Below are 19348 nucleotides of genomic sequence, written 5' to 3' on the forward strand. Positions count from 1 at the left end.
GAAACGTCTCTTGTTGTTTATTTGGTGACGTTCGAAGAGAAACGCAAATAATTGAACAACAAATAAGAAGTGCTAAATATTTCAGATATTTGTTTCATTTTGAAACCTTCAAAGACAATTTTCATGGTTCTTTGCTGCGAAACTGCGCTAATTGATTGATATTTGATATTTAGCATTATTATTTATTTTTTCTCTTTTTTTTGGTAGACTTTTTTCCGTGTAATGAACTGAATATTTCGTAAATTGTTTACTATCTCACTTTTGTTCATCTTCAGCACGGCACGCTTTGCGAAAAAGTTGTTGAGTTCATTTGTTGTTGTTTTAATTGTAAGAATAATTATTTAGATTTTACAGCGTGTGGCTGTTGATTTAATGTTATCGATATTAACGATTGCCGGCCAGGATGGCAGCTGTTATCGAAGTGGCAATTAATCGATAACTGCGCCTTACTTCCGCATTGCTGTTAACCTAACAGCTGCGCATGCGTCGCTGTTGCACGTGCGAAAATCGTGACAGAATTGGCAATTCGCCAATTGCCAGCAATAGATAAATATGGGAGTCAACAACAAAACTGTGTGTGTGTACGTGTGTGTGTACATGTGCATTGTATATGTTAGTGTGTGTATGCACATATGGAAATGCAACGGTTTCAATTGTTTCAACATTCTGAAGCGTCACTGCCGCTGCGCTTAGCCACATTTAGTTGACGTTGACGTCAACGGATGGCTATTGTGTTGCCAGCGCAGCAGCAGCGGCAGCATCAGCGACAACAATAATTGATTTTGATAACAGCTTAGTTAATTTCACTGTCAAAAAGCGCTGTGCTGCCCCCCCCACCCCTCTGCCAGTACCGTTCAGTCATTCAGTCGCAAAGCCTGTTGCCCACTCCCACTAAATACAAATTGCCGTTGCGGCTGATAAATTACACTAATCGTTGCGCTGTGCTGCGACGCCAGCGGCGACATCGACGTAATTTTTTTTTTTTTTTTTGCATTGTTTGCGTGTTTCGCTTAGTCTTCGTTATCGACTCCGTCTCTACCTTTCTCGCTCGCGCTAAGCACGACTTGAAAGCCCGCTAAACAGGAAAGGAAAACGAAGCTTAAGTGCCGTTATTGAAATTCGACCGCTTTTATGCATGTATGCACACATATGTGTACACACATACATATGCACAGAGAGTAAATTGCATACATAGTATACATATATAATACATTTCAATTTATTTGTTTGTGACTGCAGAAGTTGACAAGTTGTTATTCGGCCTCGTCTGTAAATTTCCAAACAACATTTGACAAGCACACGGCAAAAGCGTCGAATATATACCGTGTCTGCGAAAAGTTATCGCACGCATCTAAAGTGTCAGCGAATGCAATTATCGATAACAAAAAATGTATCAAGCTATTTTAAAGTTACTTTTCTGAAAATATCGAAAATGTTAAACGCTCAGTAACAGTTACATAAGCTTCGTTCTTTGCCCAAAAAGATATTTGCATATACTCCCAAAAAGTATGCTATATTCTACAAGCTGTACCTCAACGACTCTATACCGACGCACACATACCATGTTAACTGATATTTGACCCTGGCGAAAGGGGAGACACCCCTAAAACCGCTCTAAATTGTACGATTCGCCAGAATTTGTTGGGTGGGGTTTGGATGTTTGTATTTCAAAATAATCTGTATCAATTTTAGCAAACGGTTTCTGTTATCATCGCTGTTGTGGTCCAATTAATGTCAGTATAAAAATTCGATATAGTCGAAATCTGAGCGTTGGACACAATTTGGTAAACTGCTCAGCATTTGCCAACTACAGCGAATTGATGCTGCCCTTCTTGTTCTTATTCATGCCAAGGTATTCCCACCAAGTTGTCGGCTTGGCGGGGCCGGCAGCCGCTGCAGCCGGCGCTTGAGCCACTGCAGTGCCGGCCGCCTGGGCAGCAGTGCTAGCTGGGATCTCCTTCAGCTTGGCTGCGTCCGCTGTATTATGGCTGGCCTTGACAGGCATGCTGGACTCCTTCTTGGACGCCCTCACGCTGTTCACATTGGTGGTCTGAATTGTCGCGTTCGATTGCTGCGGTGTCGGTGCAAGACTGGGACGTGGCGTCCCAGTTGCACTATTCCGGCGGCGTTGCCCGCTCGAAAACCATTTACCCAGGTACGGCATGCACATGGCGCAGGATGATATTCGTTTGCGTATCAGAAATTTTGAACTTGCGAAAGGTCGAAATGTATGTGTGTTAATTTTAAGTTAGCGTCCTCGTCTATTATGGCATTTCATGTCAGTTTACCGGCAAGGCAAGCTGCCTGAGCGCTGGCGCACTGCTTGCTGCGACAGCCAGCCACAAATACAAACAAAACAAAACAAACAACAAGGCGCACAGTGGTTCAAACGCACACGCACACACTCGCACAATTCAGATCTCGATAAAAATCCAAAAGACTGCGAACTTCGATTTGATAATAATGTAAATAAACCTTAATCTTCTCAATCATTTGTATGCCTCGGAGCAGCGAATGACAACACATTCAAGTATGCTGTTATGTGTGTATGTGTATTCACACGCATACAAACATAATTGCTTGCACGACCCTCACAGAGCCGAAGCTGAGAGTACATTATTCTATTTTTAGCTTTTTCGCTCTCTCTTGGCTGTGAGAGCGCATTGTGAGAGTGCAATGATACAGGCTGCCTTTTACGTTCTCAATTTTCAAAATATCAAGCTGCACAGTAGCATTTTGTTGCATCACATTTTTTTTTTTTGCATCAAATCTTCAAATAAAATTTGAATATGACTTTTTAATATTTGTTGGTTGTGCAAGTGAAGAGAGCTATTCTTTGAAACAGGGCTGAAGACACATACAAATAATTGTCGGTACACGGCACCAATGCGGTTCAGGTTCAAACCCTGTCTTGTCCTATATACGCTCTAATGAAACTATTATCAATATCGCGAAAGTTATATTTGTAATCGGTATTGAAATTAAATGTTTTTTAAATGCTTTTATTTTCAAGCAAAATATTTTTGAATCAACATCGAATCGGTTTCAGTTCCGTTGTTTTCTTTTGGATTCTGATATAGTGCGACGGCGTGCAGACGCCGCTTGGGGGGGGCAAGTAGGCAAAGACAACATATAAATACTTGAGATTGTGTTTGACAGCTCTATATATAGAGGCGCACCATCTGCTGTTGTCTGGTTGCAGCTGGAGAAGTGCGTTGCTTAGTTTGTTACGAACCAGCGAATAGCATCCATGGCTTCCTTTGGTACACGCAGCATGAGCCAGCCGCCGGGCATTAAGATCTGCTGCTGCCGTGTCCTGACTTGCATCAACTTTGGCTTTGTGCTCTCGCGGGGCGGCCTCTTGAAGCTGATGGAGCTGGGCCTGGCCATGTTGTGTGAGGGTCTGCTTATACGTTATGGTGTACCCTACGCCGACTCCATTGGCCAGGCGCTGACCAGTCTATTGGCCACAACTGGCCATTGCTTCACCACGACAGGCATCTTGCTCATATGCTACTGTTTCTCGGATAGATCCTATGGCCTGATCCGACAGTCGCTCTTTGTAAGTATACCCAACACCCAGGTCATTGGATCATACACAATCTCGGCCATTTTGCAGGAGACGCTCTTCAATGCCATCGCCAGCTGCATGTACTTCAGTTCGGCCAGCTACATGGGATTCGCCTGTGTCGTCTGGCTGCATCCTCAGTTTCTGGTGCGTCCCGGATTCTGGGCGTATCCAGCCATGACGGCCGCCTACGTAAGCAACTGTTTACCATCTGCTAGTTCCATAGGAAAATATATTGTCTCTATTTTTTTTTTATTCATATTTTGCAGTACATGGGCTATGCGGCGGGTCTTTTACACGCCATCGACGCATTTCTTGCCTTCAGGCACTTTCGAGGGGCTCGTTAGGAACTAATTACTGTATCTTAAAAATATTAAATAAAGCTCGTGATATATTAAAACTCACAGAAATCTAGCATATTTTATAAGAAAGGCATTCTCATACCTGGTCTTATATATCGATTATATTAGAAAACTATTTCTACTTAAGGAAGGTTATTATTAATATTATATGGAACCATTAACTTCGTCGCATAAGTTATCTTTATGGTGAAAAGACTGCAAGCCCAAAAAAAAACACATTTTTATACCCATTGAACCCTTTGAAAATAGGTAAAAAGACAGAAATTATTATTATTTTTTTTTTGTCTCTTAAGACACATTTTATTAATTGTTCTTGTTATTTTCAATTATTTTTTTATTCGAATTATAAATTACAAAGTCATTTAATCTATTTGTGTGTTTTGGCACTCTTTTATTTCTTAATTGGGGAATAGCAATAATAATTAATAATGAGTCATTTAATTGAATGAAATTATTTATGTAAATATTTGCATAGACTTAAAAATACAGATCATCTACCGAGTCAACCTCAGTACACAACATGCACACATACATACATATGTATATATTTGGGCTAGGTCACGATCAGTGCTAGAAAACAAACGAAACTCATTTCTGTGCCAGCAGCAAAAGCCAGTGTAGTGAATAGCACAACACATTCAAATATGCTGTTATGTGTGCACATTAACACACACACAAACACAAGTGCTTGCACGGCCCTCATGGAGGCGAAGCTGAGAGTACATTCTATTTTTAGCTTTTTCGCTCTCTCAGCTGTGAGAGCGCGCAACGACACTGATTTCGTGTTTGTTCTCAATTTTCAAATAGTTGCATTTTGTTGTTTTGCTTTGCCTAACTTAGTGTTAATTTTGTCTTTGCTAAATGTACACAGAAGTTCTTACGCTTTGTGCTAGCTGCCCCAAGCTTCTTTAATAACTTTTGTGTGTTAATATTATATTAAACTAGCTACGTCTCATATTTTACGGTTCACAGTTCGAACCAAGATTCGGTCCGTGAAACTCTGCTCAAACCTTTGTTTATAATTTATTTTCAGATTTAGACCTATAATTGCCCATTCTACCGAAAATATCGCCAATCGTAGATGTTTTCATATAGAAATTGTGGGCTAAATATATGATATATACTATCATCTAAGTTAAGATATATCCAGGCAAGTTAATCGGTAATAGAATCAAAATGCATATGCAATACACAAACAATCCTATGTCCACATATATCCAATATTGGCTTAGGTTAATGTCCTTTGAGTGTGCATTCCGACATCCAGTGTTAGAAACGTTGAAGAGTAAGAAACAAATCTTAATTATTAAGATTTATATCCTTTTAAGATTGTTACGTGGATTCGGTTCACTTATGTATTTCAATATTTAACATATCTGCATTCCATTTAACATTTCATCTTTTTTATATTAATCAACCCAAATACTCGAATGTTATGACTTTATCTCGCCAGGATGCCAAAGAATTGCAATCCGCAGTTATTGTTTAGATGCATTTATGCAATTAGGTACGGTAAATGTGTTATAAACAAATATAAGTACATATTTAAAGGCACCATTAATTGAGAGATTTACATTAAAAGCATATAAGTATGTATGTAAAATATGATGTAAATGGACTGGTTCGATTATCTTGGGCTTGGTTTGCATTCCGTTGGGCTTTAGCCCGATAGCACCATGTGCAACAGCCTGCCGATTGTGTAAGGCAGCCGCGTTTAAGCCATTTTGTTAGCCGCTTTGAATTTCCTATTGAATATATAAAAATATTTAAAAATAGAAACAGTTGACCAACTGGAGCATAGCAATATACTTAAGCTGTTTCAGCGCCTGGCTGGTCTCGAAGTCGGCTTTAAGCAATCCAATGCGCACCCAGCGCGGACGCTCGTGAATCACCTTGTGTATGATGAATTTGAGGCCCAGCAGGAGATGCTCAAAGATGACGAACGAGAGATCCGGTATGGAGGGCACCCAGTGTGAGAAGAATTGTCTGTAAAGTGCGTACGATCTGTTTTAATGGGTATTCAAAAAGAACCGCAAGAGAATGCTACTCACTTGACATTCGGCTGGAGGAAGAGCAGGCCGCAGTTGCTCAGCAGCGACATGACGGATAGCAGCTCGAAGGCCAGCTGCCAGGCACCAATATTCTTGGCGCGACGGGCAAACGGACGCTTGAAGATGTTGCACAGCTTGAACATGTCAATGTGCACGGCAAATACATTGTTGATGAGGGCGCCGATAGCGGCGAAGGGCGCAACGGCGGCAAAGAGCACAACATAGCCAAACTGTATGCAAACCTGCAGGTAGTCCTCATAGGTGGAATGATAGGCATCCAGGCCGGACTCATAAAATGCTTGCTCGTAGCGTGGCTTATTGCTGATAGCGCTCAATTTCTCCGGCTGCACCTCCTTGTGGCGATACTTGGCGTATTTCTGGCGCAGCACGGCCATCAGTGGTATGCCGATTTCCTGTGCTATGCACAGCAGCTGGAAGATGAGCAGCTGCATCATCAGCTGGTACTTGAGTTGCTTGAGATCCTGCAGCACGAACGCAATATAAAACTGTGAAAAGAAATTGTTAACAATCTCGAAAAGCATCAGCTTGTTCACCCGATGCCGTTCGTACTGCGAACGTGTGCGGTGATTCTCCAAATTGGTTAGGAATGTGGCGAGCTTCTCGTATGCCCACGAAAAGATCGCAATTAGCACGGACTGCACGATGACAGGGATGTAAAGCAGCCACGAGTCTGCACCGAAATCGGCCAGCACCTCGGCCTCGATCTGGAACTGATAGAGCGCAAACCAGCCGGCAGCCACCACACAGCCAAGCACCACCGGATACGAAATGCAATACATTTGCAGGTACGTGTAGCGCATGGGATAATGCAGAGTCATCTTGCCAGTTATGGGATCCGGCTTCAGTTGCCCCTGGTAAGCGGCGCGCGGTTTATCCAGGCTGCTCATCTCAATGGTGCCCCAGCGATACGAATAACCTGCACATCTACGTTTCCAGAGTTCCAAAAATATCTGGAAATAAAAAGTATTCAAATCCAAGTACCAAACCACGTACAGGCCGTCGGCTTCCCACTTACTGTCGTCCAGACAACATAGAAGCTACAGACCAGCGACAGATTGAGTTCCATAATGCATTGGAGTATGCCAAACAGAGCAGGAAACACCAGCGCCTTCGTATAGAACTCAATGAAGCCAAAGTAAAGTCCAATACTGGAGCCAAAGTAGTTGCGTATATCCTCTATGGGCAACGTGGTGCGCTTGAGATCCAGCTTGAATCGATCCAAATACAGCTGCAAATATAGTTTTTTAAATTTGATCTGCTTATTGAAGGATCGATCAATCGACTTGAACACAGCTGTTCCAACTTTACAGTAGATTGCTTTGAGGGCTTTTGGAACAGCCTTGGCTAGTACATACAATATCATGCAATGGAAACATGTCCTCGATGTAACCTTTCTGTATGTAGGATCTTATGGCCGGCTCCACAACATCTTTAATCAGCACGGGCGTCTCGCAATAGTGCAGTATCTGCTCCTTGGTCATGCCCGGCAACAGAAAGTCGGAGACGCAGCCGTGGTTAAACTTTTGCATGCTGCCCGTGGTTGTCATTTTCTCTAGTTCCGCAGCATCGGCCAGACGCAGCAGCGTATCCAGACTGGCAGACAGATACAAATACTTTTCGGTTTTGCTAAAACATAATGGGAATGATATGAAGAATCGTAATGGGTGCGAGCATATCTAACAGTTTACCTAACAATTTCCAGTGTAGTCTGTATGTCAAACTCCTGGATGATCTTTTCCACATCCTGACAGTGGCGCAGCTTTGCCTTCTCCGTGAATATAATAACTATATATGTCTGCAATATAGACATAAATACGATATATATGCATTTTGTATGAAGGTGTTTATTATTGCCCTTGCTGGGGGCACACAAACTGACCTTGCCAAACGTCTCCGCTTCCTCGTCGTCGGCGACGTCGATGGTGCCATATTGGGAGCGCTGTTTTTGCAGCGCCTCAAGCTTTAAGCTTCGCTGGCGCCGGAAGAGTTGATTTTCAATAATGTTTCTGGTGCGTGGACCTGGAGTATATGGGTTTTATTATTCATATATGTATGCATTCATGTATTTCTCGCAGAGACACGTATATGGATCTCCATAAGCATACATATGTATATCACGGCGCACTACTCACTCTTGGCATCTTCAGACATTATTTATGAGTCGTCGTCGCTGCCTGCTGCCGCAAATGCGAATAACAATGCCAAAATTTTGCCAAAGCGGCGAGTAAGTGTCTCACTTATGTACATATATATGTACACAATGATATACGTATGTGCACACGCATACATGCACACATATGTGGATATCACGTACGGACGGACGGGCGTTGATGTGTGTGCGTGTCTGTATAATTATTAGGTTTGCCCCAATGGCAGCAAAAAAAAATTGTTTAATAACGCCAAAACATTTCAAAACGTGGCCAGTGCCAGAGATCGTGGCTATTTTAACATTTCTCTGGTTATTGCCGGTTTCTGTTGTTGTTCTTTCTTTCGCATTCGCACTCATATGTGCATATGTATGAATTTGCCTATGTGTGTGCACACAACACACATACACAGTTTGTGTTCTTATTTAAGGTAGCACTCAGCCGCCGTGACGTCACAGATCCAAGCCAAACAGCTGATTTAGCGAGTGACTATTGGTCGGGCTTAAGGGACAGTATGCTGTTCAGATTGCATTGAACGCCAGGCACAAGTCCTTAAGCAAAATATAGTATATTTTATTAGAAATAAAAACTGTAATTTGCATTAGTTTTTACAATACTGAGAGCTGTAGTTTAATATAATTCTCTCTTTGGAAAAGGTTTCTGGTAATTCTAGATTTGAATCTAGCGCCAGTTAAAATTGGGATCGAAATGAAGAGAACAATTTTCTTGGATTGGGATGTATTTTAAAAACTCGAATATACAATTTATTTAACAATTCTGCTTATTTATTTAGTATTCAGCACTGTGCAGATATATTTAGCATTTGTTTTTTTTTTTTTTGGTTTTCAATATTTAACAAACATTTTATAAAGAATGGAAACATAATAATTACAAATTACACATAAAAACGCTTCTGACAATTTACAATTTAAACACATAGAGACGACGCAATTAACTACTTCCAAATCACAGTCACATTCGTATCCTTTTCAATATCCTTCTCGATGGTGCACGGAGAAAGTCCAGTCTTGCAGCAAATCTCATCAAAACTAATCAGCCCCGTATACATCTTCTGGCGACCAGATGGCACCGATCCGGTAAATACCGGATATTTCTGTATGCAGCGTATAAACTTGTGCTGCAGCCCGAAGATGACCATTTTACGCTCATCGATGTTGTGATGTTGCGGGCACAGACGCTGACAAATGGCACGGAGCGTGACGCCATGCGTCATGGACGCATAAAACTGAAAGATTCTCTGCACGCTGGGCAGCAATTTATCCGGCTGGAGAGCCACGTACTTGCGACAGGCATTGCTCAACGCTGTGCTCTGTATGAGGTGCTTTAGATTCTGGGTCATATAGACATTGCTGTACTTCAAAATGGGCAGCAGCTGCACAACGCCATAGTAGACCAAATTCTGTATGCAGGACTTCACTAAATCAGTTTCCACATCCGCCTCGGCGGCTATGCGAGCCACATGATTAATGCCATTGATATAGGGCAATATCTGGGAGACAGAGAAACGACGACAGTTCATGTGATTGCATTTTAAGGATAAACTTGCTGTACCTGTTGTGTAGTTAGATCCCAGTTCTCGAGCGGTGTATCGCGCAAATTAGCCAATAATAGGGGCACCATATGGTCCTTGACTGGTGGCGGATCCGGCTTATGCATGACAATTTTCAAATAGATTGTGTTGTCGCCTTCCACAATGGTGGCCACTTTGCGCTCATTCAGATCACGGAGCACTGTCTCAAAGATATTTTGTAGCCGTTGCTTGTCGTCCTCGCGTGACAAAAAGCATGACTCCTCCTCCATCATAATCAGATATTCCGACAGCTTCTTTACCACCGGCTCATATTGCACGGAACGGGCACGGGAATCACACACAAAGCACAGATTAAAGAGAAATGCATTGCGAGCATACTTCTGCTGGTCCTGTATGCCGACTGGGTAACCAACGATTTTAACGTCCATCGCATTCACCGTTAGAATGCAGCGTTGCAAGTGCTGCTTGGGTATAATGTACACGTTGATGGCATCGAAGACCTCTTTTGAGATATAATTTTCTGGCACCTAAAAACGCAACACTTGCTTATTGATTGACCGCCTAGATAGACCCGCGCCCAGCCTACCTGACAGCTGATTTTGCAGCCCGCCGTGGCGTGGAATTCGCTTAGAAAAATGCAGCGTATTTTGCCTTCTGTGCTGCCGCCGGTTATGCCGGGGCCGCCTTCCTTTGTGTGGGAGTGCATACTTATCTGTTGCACCTGCCGCAATCACCGCATTTCATAGACCTCGAATAAGCTTCGTATTGTGGTTGAATAAATGGCCAATCCGCAATATGTTTCCATTCGCGATTGAGCTGACCAGGGTTTTAACGAAGCATATGCGCAGATACTTTTACTCTCTCGCTCTCTCTCTCTCTCTGTCTCTCTCGCTGCGCAACACGTCACAACTTTAGGCATTTATATTCGAGATGAGTGTGTTGCATAGGTATTAAGCCTTCTTGGTATCTTTGCTGAGCTGATGTTGACATTGTGCCTGCAGGCACTTTTTCTGAATTCACTTAGGCCATCAAGTTTCTACATAACAATATTCCTGCTTAGTTAAAATACCGTGGAACTGTGACGCAATTATTTTTCGTTTCACTCCCACAAAACAGTTCACGATCATTCAGAAACTCAGTTATGAACCAGTTCGATCAAGTAGATCTTTTAATGTTGAACTACTCTTTCTCGAAGGTTAATTGTTTCATTGGATGACTTTTTCTATTCGCAATCAAAATATCGAATGCACAATTCATGAAAATTTCGTAGATTAGCTTCAAACACAATTATCCAACTATAACGGCCGCGAGCCGCGGCTGCCAATAAGAAACAATAAGGTGGCTAGGGGTTACGGACTGAGGCGCCAACTTTACCGAAAATATGCTTTTAGTGTAGTCACTTTTTAATAGAACATCCACTTGCACCCTCTCGGAAAATTGGCAAGCAAAATCAAATAATTTTTCGTAACATTTACCCATTGTTGTTCTATCAATTATATTACTAGCAACAAAGTAGAGTTAGCAGTCCGGCAACGCCTTGCTTCAACTGAGTAGTGTTGTAAAGCGCAAGATCCGATTGCCGGCTGATGGTATCGACACATTGATTGCTCGATATTCATACTTTCGTCTTTTCTGTGCAAAATTATTTCGCCCAGCTTGTTTTGCACAATTTAATTGTCAATTAATTCGTAGCAATGACAAACGAAAGCACAAATGTCGCTGAGCGGCTCAAGTTGGGTCCGCGTGAAAATGTCACTTATCCCATAGTCATGAAATATTGCGGACACTGCACCATGCCAATAGAGGTAAAAGAATTTCGCATATTTTGTACGGTGCATTTGTGGTTTAACAAATTGTTTTCAGTACTGTGAATACTATCCGGAGTACGATAAATGCAAGGACTGGCTGGAACGCAATCTGCCCGATGATTTCGAGCGTCTTAAAATAGAGGAAGAGCAGGCTGCGGCAGATGGCACAGATGACGACAAGAAGCGTCAGAAGCGTGGCGGCAAGGGGCTGCTGCGTGTCAAAAAGAAGGAGGATGTCCCCAAACGCATATGTGTATCACGTGCTGCCCGCGGCAAGAAGAAGTCTGTAACAGTGGTTACCGGACTGAGCACCTTTGGTAGGTGTTATTCCCGCAACTTGAAATGGATCCACTCATGATTTTGTTCACCCGCCTACAGATATTGATCTCAAAGTGGCTGCCAAGTTTTTTGGAACGAAGTTCGCTTGCGGATCATCAGTAACTGGCGATGATGAAATTGTCATACAGGGCGATGTAAAGGATGACTTATTTGATGTCATTCCCGATAAATGGGCCGAAATTGATGAAGACGTCATCGAGGATTTGGGCGATCAGAAGCGTTAATCTAAAATCATAGAACCAATAGCCATTTTCGTCCTGTTTAAGAAATGTGCTTATTTTATACGCAAGTTACATCAAATATAAAAAGATTTAAACTCTAGTTATCCCTGCGCCTGGCTGGGTTGCAACTGATCCGCGCCAGAGTTATAGAAATGTTTGTGCGTTAGCTCAATTATGGCCTCGTTCTCCTCGTCGGTAAGTGGGATTTTATTGTCATCAATGAGCTGTAGCAATCAATATATTTAATAGTAACAAGCACACTCGACGAATTCAATTGCGCTCACCAGTTGCGTATGCAGTGCACTAGTAGGCGGATCATTAACCATTTGCAGCATCTCGTGGGGCATCAGCCTGTAGGCGGCCAAGTCGCACAAGTAGCTATTAATGGACTCGCGTGTTTGCGTCTTACAAGGCGATTCCTCCAGGAACTGTAGGGCCTGTGTGAATAATACTTATTGTTTAGTTATAATGCCAGTTTTGACATTCTGCTCGACCTGTTATACCTCGTAGGTGACCGTAGCCAGGTTGCGCATTCCAAACTTCTTTTTGGTGCCCTTAATCTGTTGTAGTAGGTGCATTACCTCTAGATTTGTGACGTACGCATAAGTGGCATTTACGCTGTCAAGAATTAAGTATGTTAATGCAATTTGCTCGGCATTGAACGCTTCACTTACGTTTCCATTGTGCTTTATTATTATTTAGCCTTAAATAATTTGTAAACATACTACAGCCAACTGCAAGTAGCATCGATAAGAAGTGGTATCGATAGCTGAGTACAAGTACTTGGCGCGAACAACCGATTCCATTAATATTACTGTACAATAGAAAAATGAGAAAAACTCTTAAAAACTGGCTGGACGATTTTCTTGATGTAAAAGAGCAAAATTACCGATAATTCCTGCATTTGGGGCCATTATCGGAGAAATTTAAATAATAAAGGTTGAAATATTGCCGCCATTTTTGATGAATAAATATTGCCAGATAGTTTTAACTTCTTCTAACTTGACGCACTTAGTATAAATATCTTATATGTTTCACAGCTTTGAACATGCTTATGCCAAACGAAAAGGTAAGTGCTATGACAATCAATCGATAAATAAAATATTTTTCTTATAAGCATATAAGAAAGCTTAGTATATATTTATATTAGAGCTCATATATGCAATATGCCACAAAATAAATGAACAAATAAGTTGTATATTATATTTGCTTCTACTAGGTAAAGTCACTAACCAAACAACATATGTTGTTTAGTTAGTGGTAAGGTGCATATTGTCATGCATTTATACTCGATAGTTTCTTCATACTCAAGTGCACCTATCGCATCTATGCTTTCCCTAAACAGTTAAAAGCGCGAAAATACAAAGTGTGCAACAACAATAATCTTTGTAAGCATAACGTACAAGGGGAAAATGAACAATATTAGTAACTGGTTTTGCTGCATATCAGCATACCTTTAATTCAATAATACCTACGAAACGTACAAGAATAAACATGTTCCATTGTATATGCATAAAAATACAACAGCCAAGTGCTTTAGGTGCTTAATGCACCGCATTATAGTTGCCACTATCGTGCTCGCAGACATTGTTGCGTTCAATTTTGTTGCGCCGGCGAAATTTGACGATCAACACCTCAATGATCCAAGGCACAGCGCACAGGGCCATGAATACGTTCAGTATATGGAATACCAACAAATAATCCTGCGTGCAGTCTCGTATATAGCCAACGATTGGCCCAATTATAAACATGGCATTGCCCTGTGTGAACATGAACAGGCCATAGCCGCTGGCAAAGCTGTAACGAAAAAGGTGAAGAGTAAACAAACAAAACATGTTATAATCCACCCGGACGTGTGGTTTTGATTTCACGACAACGCACCGTTCCTTTGGCAAGTAATCGGCAAACACCAACGGCAGCGGCACATGTATCCAAGTGCGTAAAAAGCCGAGCACAGCCGTGATGCAGGCCATGCCCACAAAATTGGTGATGCCATTGAGAGCTGCAACAATATGTAAATTGATAAATATACTCATGATCTCCCAATGCTATTCATATATTGCACACCGATTCGAGCGAAAATTGTAAAGAGCGCGCCAGCCAAGTAAATGTAACGAGCGGGAACTTGAATGAAAATCGCAGTTATTGCCAGAAAAATACGCGACAGCAAATCCGCAGCGGCTCCAATAGCTATCACATTTGCCGTGTCGGCCTGAAAAGGAACAAAACAAAATACATACATACGTAAGATATTATGAGTAACAAGTGAAACGTAACGCAACTCTAACAGCATTTATTCAAACTGTCGCATTCCTCATAAAGCACACACACACACACAGACGCACGTCTGCGCCTGTGGCTAGCGGTTTTTGTAGCTTCAGTCTGTTGCGTCTGCGTGCGAATGAGACAAAGCGAGAAGCTCCTTCTAAATAACCGACAAATTCCGAATTTTGGCTAGGTAACCGAGGTTTCTTCACGGCCAGACAAGACAATTGTCTTCAGTTGGTCTTTGGACAGCGTCTAGGAGTCTAGACTTTCAAGTGGTTTTTTTTTCCTGTGCTTTTTTTTTTTTTTTTTTTTTTAGTGAAGTGTCCCATTTTACACAAAGAAGAGAACTCTGATGGCGACATGTAAGTACATATATAAATATGCATGTATACATATTATGTACATATGTGTGTACATAGGCATGTGTGCGCACTTACATTTACTTACACAATACTTAAGTTTGCATAGAAAGCTGTTGACATATTATTTATTTATTTCTTAAACGAAAATCGTAGAGCATGCGCCAAGTCAAATTTTTGGTCTGCGCTAGGGTGGGTGCAGTGAGAATGCGGCAGCCACGTGCGCCCAGAAAGATCTTAACTGCAAATACATACACAAAAACACATACATACATACATACACTTTGGGCTTCAAGAACAAGAATACGGTTGAGTTACATGCACATATAGAAATATTCTCGAGAGACATGCGCATGTATAAGTGTGTAAGGAGCGTGCGCGCAAGCATTTTGCAAAATTAAGGGCTGCGCATGAGAATGAAAGAGAACGCGCAGCTACGTGGAGTCAGACAAATTCAAAATGGTGGAGCGCAAGCGCACACTTGGCATGCACACACACACGCACATACGTACATAAGAATGGAATCTACATTTGTGCATGTATATGTGTATATTCATGCATGCATATAAGGGAACTTTTTTGTGTAAGGAAAACTGAAGTTGGTGACAAAAGAGAATTGAAAAAAAAGGGATTTGATTCAAAATGGCGGACAGCAAGCATCAAATTTGCATCAGGGTTCTATTGCTGCAGCAAATGAACAGCTTTCAATAAACAAAGTCTATTTTAGACAACTTTTCTTTTAAATCTGTGCAGAATATATTAGAAAATAAGTTTTCACCTCTATGTATGCATGTATATATGTATATTAGAACATTCTCGATGTGTATGCATGTGTGTGTGTGTGTATGCGGTGCAATGGCGGACCGCAAACACGTGTGAAAGTTGTTTGACATTGAGGGGAATATTTCGAAACGCTGAAATAAAGTGAATTAAATCTAATTGAAGGTTAATTAAGCTGCACGAGAACATTCTTGACTGTATAAGGATATGTGAAGTTTGTGAGAAAAGGAACTTGATCCAAGATGGCGACAGGCAAGCACAAAAGTGACTCGTGGGGAAAACGAATTTTGTAAAGAAAAATCTATTTAATAAGAAGTTTCAGTTAAAGTATATAAGAAAATTCTCGACGTGTATGCATGTTTGTATAAATGAATATCAAAATGGCGTTCGACAGGCTAAAAAGTGCACCCAAAAATGCAATGGAGTTGTTTTAAAAGACAACAAATATTTTATAATAAATAATGTGAAGTAAAGTGAGCTAAAGAAATGTGGTTTTTGCCTAATAAGAACATATATTGAAGGCAAAATGTGAACTAACTTTAACGGTGCTTTTGATTCAAAATGGTGAGCAACATTAAAAAAAAATGTTGCGTCTTCGGTAAACAGGAAGAGGCAAACGCAACGCATTATCAAGTCCTTTAATAAAGAAACCAAATAGAAGCGTTTTTTGTGTGTGATTAAAAGGGTTCTTAGTTAAAAAAAAACCAAATTAAATAAAGAAAACGTTTTGAGGTTAATTAATTCCATACAAAAAAGTTGTCGCTGTTAGCAAAGAATATGTGAGGATGGGGATAAAGGGGAAGTTTCAAGAGAAACTTTTCAAAGTAAAAAGAAAAGAATCTAACGAATAACTAAAACTTTTCAAAATAAGCTACGACTAAAAGTGAGTTTAATAGTTACAACTTTTTGTTGTTGAATAAATGAGAATATTTAATGAAAGAAACTAGGGTTATCAATATAATAAAGATTTCTTGATGGGTGTGTTTATAAAAAAAAAGAGAACGTTTTGATTTGGAAAAAAAAAAAAAATAATAATAATAATAGTTAAGCTAGCAATCAAATAAACACATGCTTTAATTCACGCGCAAACCTTAAGGAACAGCTTTAAGTTAAATATGATGTGAGCTTAATTCAAGTATAAAAGAAAGAGAGAATACAAGAGTTTACGATGCGTACGGATTAGTAAGTCTGCTTTGCAAAGCGTGTAGACAAATGACTAAGAAGTGCTTTCATAAACGTCTTTTTAGATACGCTTTCGCAGATATCGCAGATATTTTGAGACAACAAAGATGCTCGCAATTATCAAGTTTGGTCGAGATATCGCGAACTAAACAAAACGAGGTATTCATAGAACAACTTTAACATTGAAGGCGTATTTCAATATTGAATATTATGTTAACTTTCTAATGTTCAGTTTTGAAACTTTTATAGAGTATATTTTTATAGCTGAGCTATTCAAATTGATGCGACTCACCTTGGTGTAACCCAGTTCGAAGAGATATGAGGGCTGCATGGTGAAGAATGAGATGTCCGAGTATAAGGCGAATGTGATGCCGAGAACAATGTTTACGTAGATGGGTTTCTTGAGAAGCGTTAGGTCGAGAAAATCGACTATGGTGCCGCAGCAGGTGCGCGTCTCGCCAGGAACGTTGTCGTCGTTGTCGTTGTCGTCCTCATTGGCAACACCAGCTGCGGATGCGGATCGGCAGGGTGAGGCGCCACTGATGACCGATTGGCGTCGCGACGCCTGAAGGCTGTGCATCATTTGGGGCGAGGCATCGCTGACCACCATCGGGCCAGACCAGTTGCCCAGGCTGGTGATGCTGGAGGCGCGACTGGAGATGATCCTTAGCGTATGGTCGTCAGCGTGCGACACGCGACGTGAGCCCAAATTTGATACGGGCATGGATGCAACTTTTGCTGCTGGTCCAAAATCCAGTTCGGGTATGGGATTTAATGGCGTCTCTGGTTGGACATGCACAACGACTGTCGGCTGTACTGGCTGCAGTTGCTCGGCTTCCGGCTCCTTCTCCTCCTTCAGGGGCACGCGTCGCATATGCCACTCAACGGGATGCATGAGCAGCATGCCGAGCACCGCGTTCGCATTGATGGCCGTGAGAACCAGGAGACAGCCACGAAAGCCATACCACTGCAAGAGCTTCTGCATCAAAATGGGATATACCATCGAGCCGAGGCCAATTAGCGTCTGGGCGAAACTCATCCACATGACACGATTCTTAACAAAGTAATTATTAAACGACGTATAGCTGGTGGGCACAATCAATCCAAATCCTGTGCCCTGAAATAGGCTGAAAGCCAGCGTCAGCTGCAGCGTGGAATTGGCAAAAAACTGCATGCCCGTGCCCAGAAAATAAAGTATGCCACCGACAAGACCCACCGGACGCATGCCGAAGCGGCGGAACAGCGAACCGGAGAACAGGCCGGCAAAGCTCATGGCGCAAAAGAAGGTGCTGGTGATGATGGCAATCGCGCTCGTCTCAGCGCCGATGCCCTTCAGGAAATCGCCAAAGATCAGGCCAAACGAGGGCAGCGCTGCCAGCGCGCTAATCTGTAAGTTATGCCACGGGCATGGTTTAGTTATGTGTAAATTCTAATTATTTATCTGCAGCTTGCACTTACAAACGGCAAGGCCATGCCAATGCAGACCAGTATGCCCCAGCCGCCGTCGGGCGCCTCCAATCGATAGGCTTTGGCTTTGGGCCGTGTTGCTGCCGCGGTTGGCACTGTCATCTTTGCTGCTCGAAAGTTGTGCGGTAAGTGAAGTGCATGTTGCTCTGGTACGGGCTAGAAGCATCTTCATCCTAATCATTATCATCATCATCATCATCATCGAGAGCTTGGCCATTATTCATCAGTATCTTGCCGCTGACAGTAGCAATTCGCTTTTATTGTGATCCTTATTTAAGCCCTAAGAACATGCCCGATTAGATAAATCAAAAAATTATATAGCTGCGACCAAAGGCTTGCTGCAAACTTCCGTGCCAAGCCCCAATTTACATAGCAAAAAGGCTTCCCGCCTTTATTTATAATCAGTTTCGTGGTTTTTATTGTCTAATTGCAAAGCATGTCTAATGCAGACCCCCAATTGTTGGCAGCAACAACCAGTCAACAGCTTGTTATTTGAACTATTTCTAATTTTTTTTTTTATTTTTTATCAGACTCCGGCTCCCAGATAAGAGCCCGTCTCTGAAATCCCCGTGAGATTTATTGCAAAAGCGCCTCGGTTCTGTCCTCTAGCGTTTGCATAGAAACTGTCGACGCTCGCCGCATAATTTATACCAATTTAAATTTATTCTTCACGCATTATTCAACATTTATTTGTTTATTTTCCTCGCCAATTTTATGAGCACAGCCAAAAGCTCTTCATGTAAGCACAATTACACATCTGACAACAAATGACTGTGTTACAATGATTATCATCATTGCGATATAGAAAGAGACAGTTGTTGCTCGCCGTCAAGTTTGTTTCTCATAAATACTCAGAGTTCTTATCTTTTCACACATGGCCTCAAATATGCAGTAGGCTGCGTTTTGGGCTTTGCTATGTTATAGAGGAAACTATGTTATAGAGGAAACTCGGTCGATTTTTGTGTCAACTGTGTTCAGGCATATCTGCATTTAAATCCCTGAACGAATCGCATTTTCATTACAAAATTAAACCCCAACAGACTTGAGGCTTGACTCCATCCTAGGCATAGAATATTGCAGCTATGTTGGGCAGACAAGTTAAGCTTGAGAAAACAGAAATGTTTTCCAAACTCTTTTTATAACCCATGCATCCCATAGAGTTATATTTTATGGTAACAATATAATGTAGTGTATTAGTAACAAAAGAACATGTAAGATATAAC

The 19348-nt window shown here is 41.6% G+C and overlaps 7 protein-coding genes across 7 annotated transcripts; 2 read left to right on the forward strand and 5 right to left on the reverse strand.

Annotated features, from left to right (window-relative positions):
• Positions 1–1807: 1807 nt before the first annotated feature.
• On the reverse strand, positions 1808–2170 carry LOC6631986 (uncharacterized). Its single transcript, XM_002055575.1, has one exon. It carries the CDS (start codon positions 2168–2170, stop codon positions 1808–1810), a length of 363 nt encoding a protein of 120 aa, XP_002055611.1.
• A 1003-nt stretch (positions 2171–3173) lies between these two features.
• Positions 3174–3997, forward strand: sing (MARVEL domain-containing protein sing). Its single transcript, XM_002055574.4, has 3 exons — positions 3174–3562; positions 3620–3760; positions 3838–3997. The coding sequence occupies exons 1-3, from the start codon at positions 3251–3253 to the stop codon at positions 3913–3915; spliced, it is 531 nt and encodes a 176-aa protein (XP_002055610.1). The 5' UTR covers positions 3174–3250; the 3' UTR covers positions 3916–3997.
• A 1411-nt stretch (positions 3998–5408) lies between these two features.
• On the reverse strand, positions 5409–8466 carry Axs (Abnormal X segregation). The gene is made up of 8 exons (XM_002055573.4): positions 8135–8466; positions 7882–8021; positions 7691–7797; positions 7358–7628; positions 7018–7230; positions 5982–6952; positions 5740–5916; positions 5409–5675 (listed from the first exon to the last, which is right to left on the reverse strand). The coding sequence occupies exons 1-8, from the start codon at positions 8151–8153 to the stop codon at positions 5645–5647; spliced, it is 1929 nt and encodes a 642-aa protein (XP_002055609.1). The 5' UTR covers positions 8154–8466; the 3' UTR covers positions 5409–5644.
• A 422-nt stretch (positions 8467–8888) lies between these two features.
• Nprl2 (Nitrogen permease regulator-like 2) lies at positions 8889–10884 on the reverse strand. The gene is made up of 3 exons (XM_002055572.4): positions 10288–10884; positions 9722–10228; positions 8889–9659 (listed from the first exon to the last, which is right to left on the reverse strand). The coding sequence occupies exons 1-3, from the start codon at positions 10405–10407 to the stop codon at positions 9105–9107; spliced, it is 1182 nt and encodes a 393-aa protein (XP_002055608.1). The 5' UTR covers positions 10408–10884; the 3' UTR covers positions 8889–9104.
• Positions 10885–11274: 390 nt separating this feature from the next.
• On the forward strand, positions 11275–12169 carry DENR (density-regulated protein). Its single transcript, XM_002055571.4, has 3 exons — positions 11275–11506; positions 11565–11826; positions 11888–12169. Exons 1-3 carry the CDS (start codon positions 11396–11398, stop codon positions 12070–12072), a joined length of 558 nt encoding a protein of 185 aa, XP_002055607.1. The 5' UTR covers positions 11275–11395; the 3' UTR covers positions 12073–12169.
• Polr3I (RNA polymerase III subunit I) lies at positions 12098–12842 on the reverse strand. Its single transcript, XM_002055570.4, has 4 exons — positions 12744–12842; positions 12573–12687; positions 12354–12506; positions 12098–12293 (listed from the first exon to the last, which is right to left on the reverse strand). Exons 1-4 carry the CDS (start codon positions 12749–12751, stop codon positions 12171–12173), a joined length of 399 nt encoding a protein of 132 aa, XP_002055606.1. The 5' UTR covers positions 12752–12842; the 3' UTR covers positions 12098–12170.
• Positions 12843–13490: 648 nt separating this feature from the next.
• On the reverse strand, positions 13491–18265 carry LOC6631980 (monocarboxylate transporter 9). The gene is made up of 5 exons (XM_002055569.4): positions 18117–18265; positions 16951–18045; positions 14137–14281; positions 13951–14071; positions 13491–13866 (listed from the first exon to the last, which is right to left on the reverse strand). The coding sequence occupies exons 1-5, from the start codon at positions 18225–18227 to the stop codon at positions 13614–13616; spliced, it is 1725 nt and encodes a 574-aa protein (XP_002055605.2). The 5' UTR covers positions 18228–18265; the 3' UTR covers positions 13491–13613.
• Between the last annotated feature and the right edge of the window lie 1083 nt (positions 18266–19348).

This window comes from Drosophila virilis, chromosome X (genome assembly GCF_030788295.1).
Source record: "Drosophila virilis strain 15010-1051.87 chromosome X, Dvir_AGI_RSII-ME, whole genome shotgun sequence".
Lineage (NCBI taxonomy): Eukaryota > Metazoa > Arthropoda > Insecta > Diptera > Drosophilidae > Drosophila > Drosophila virilis.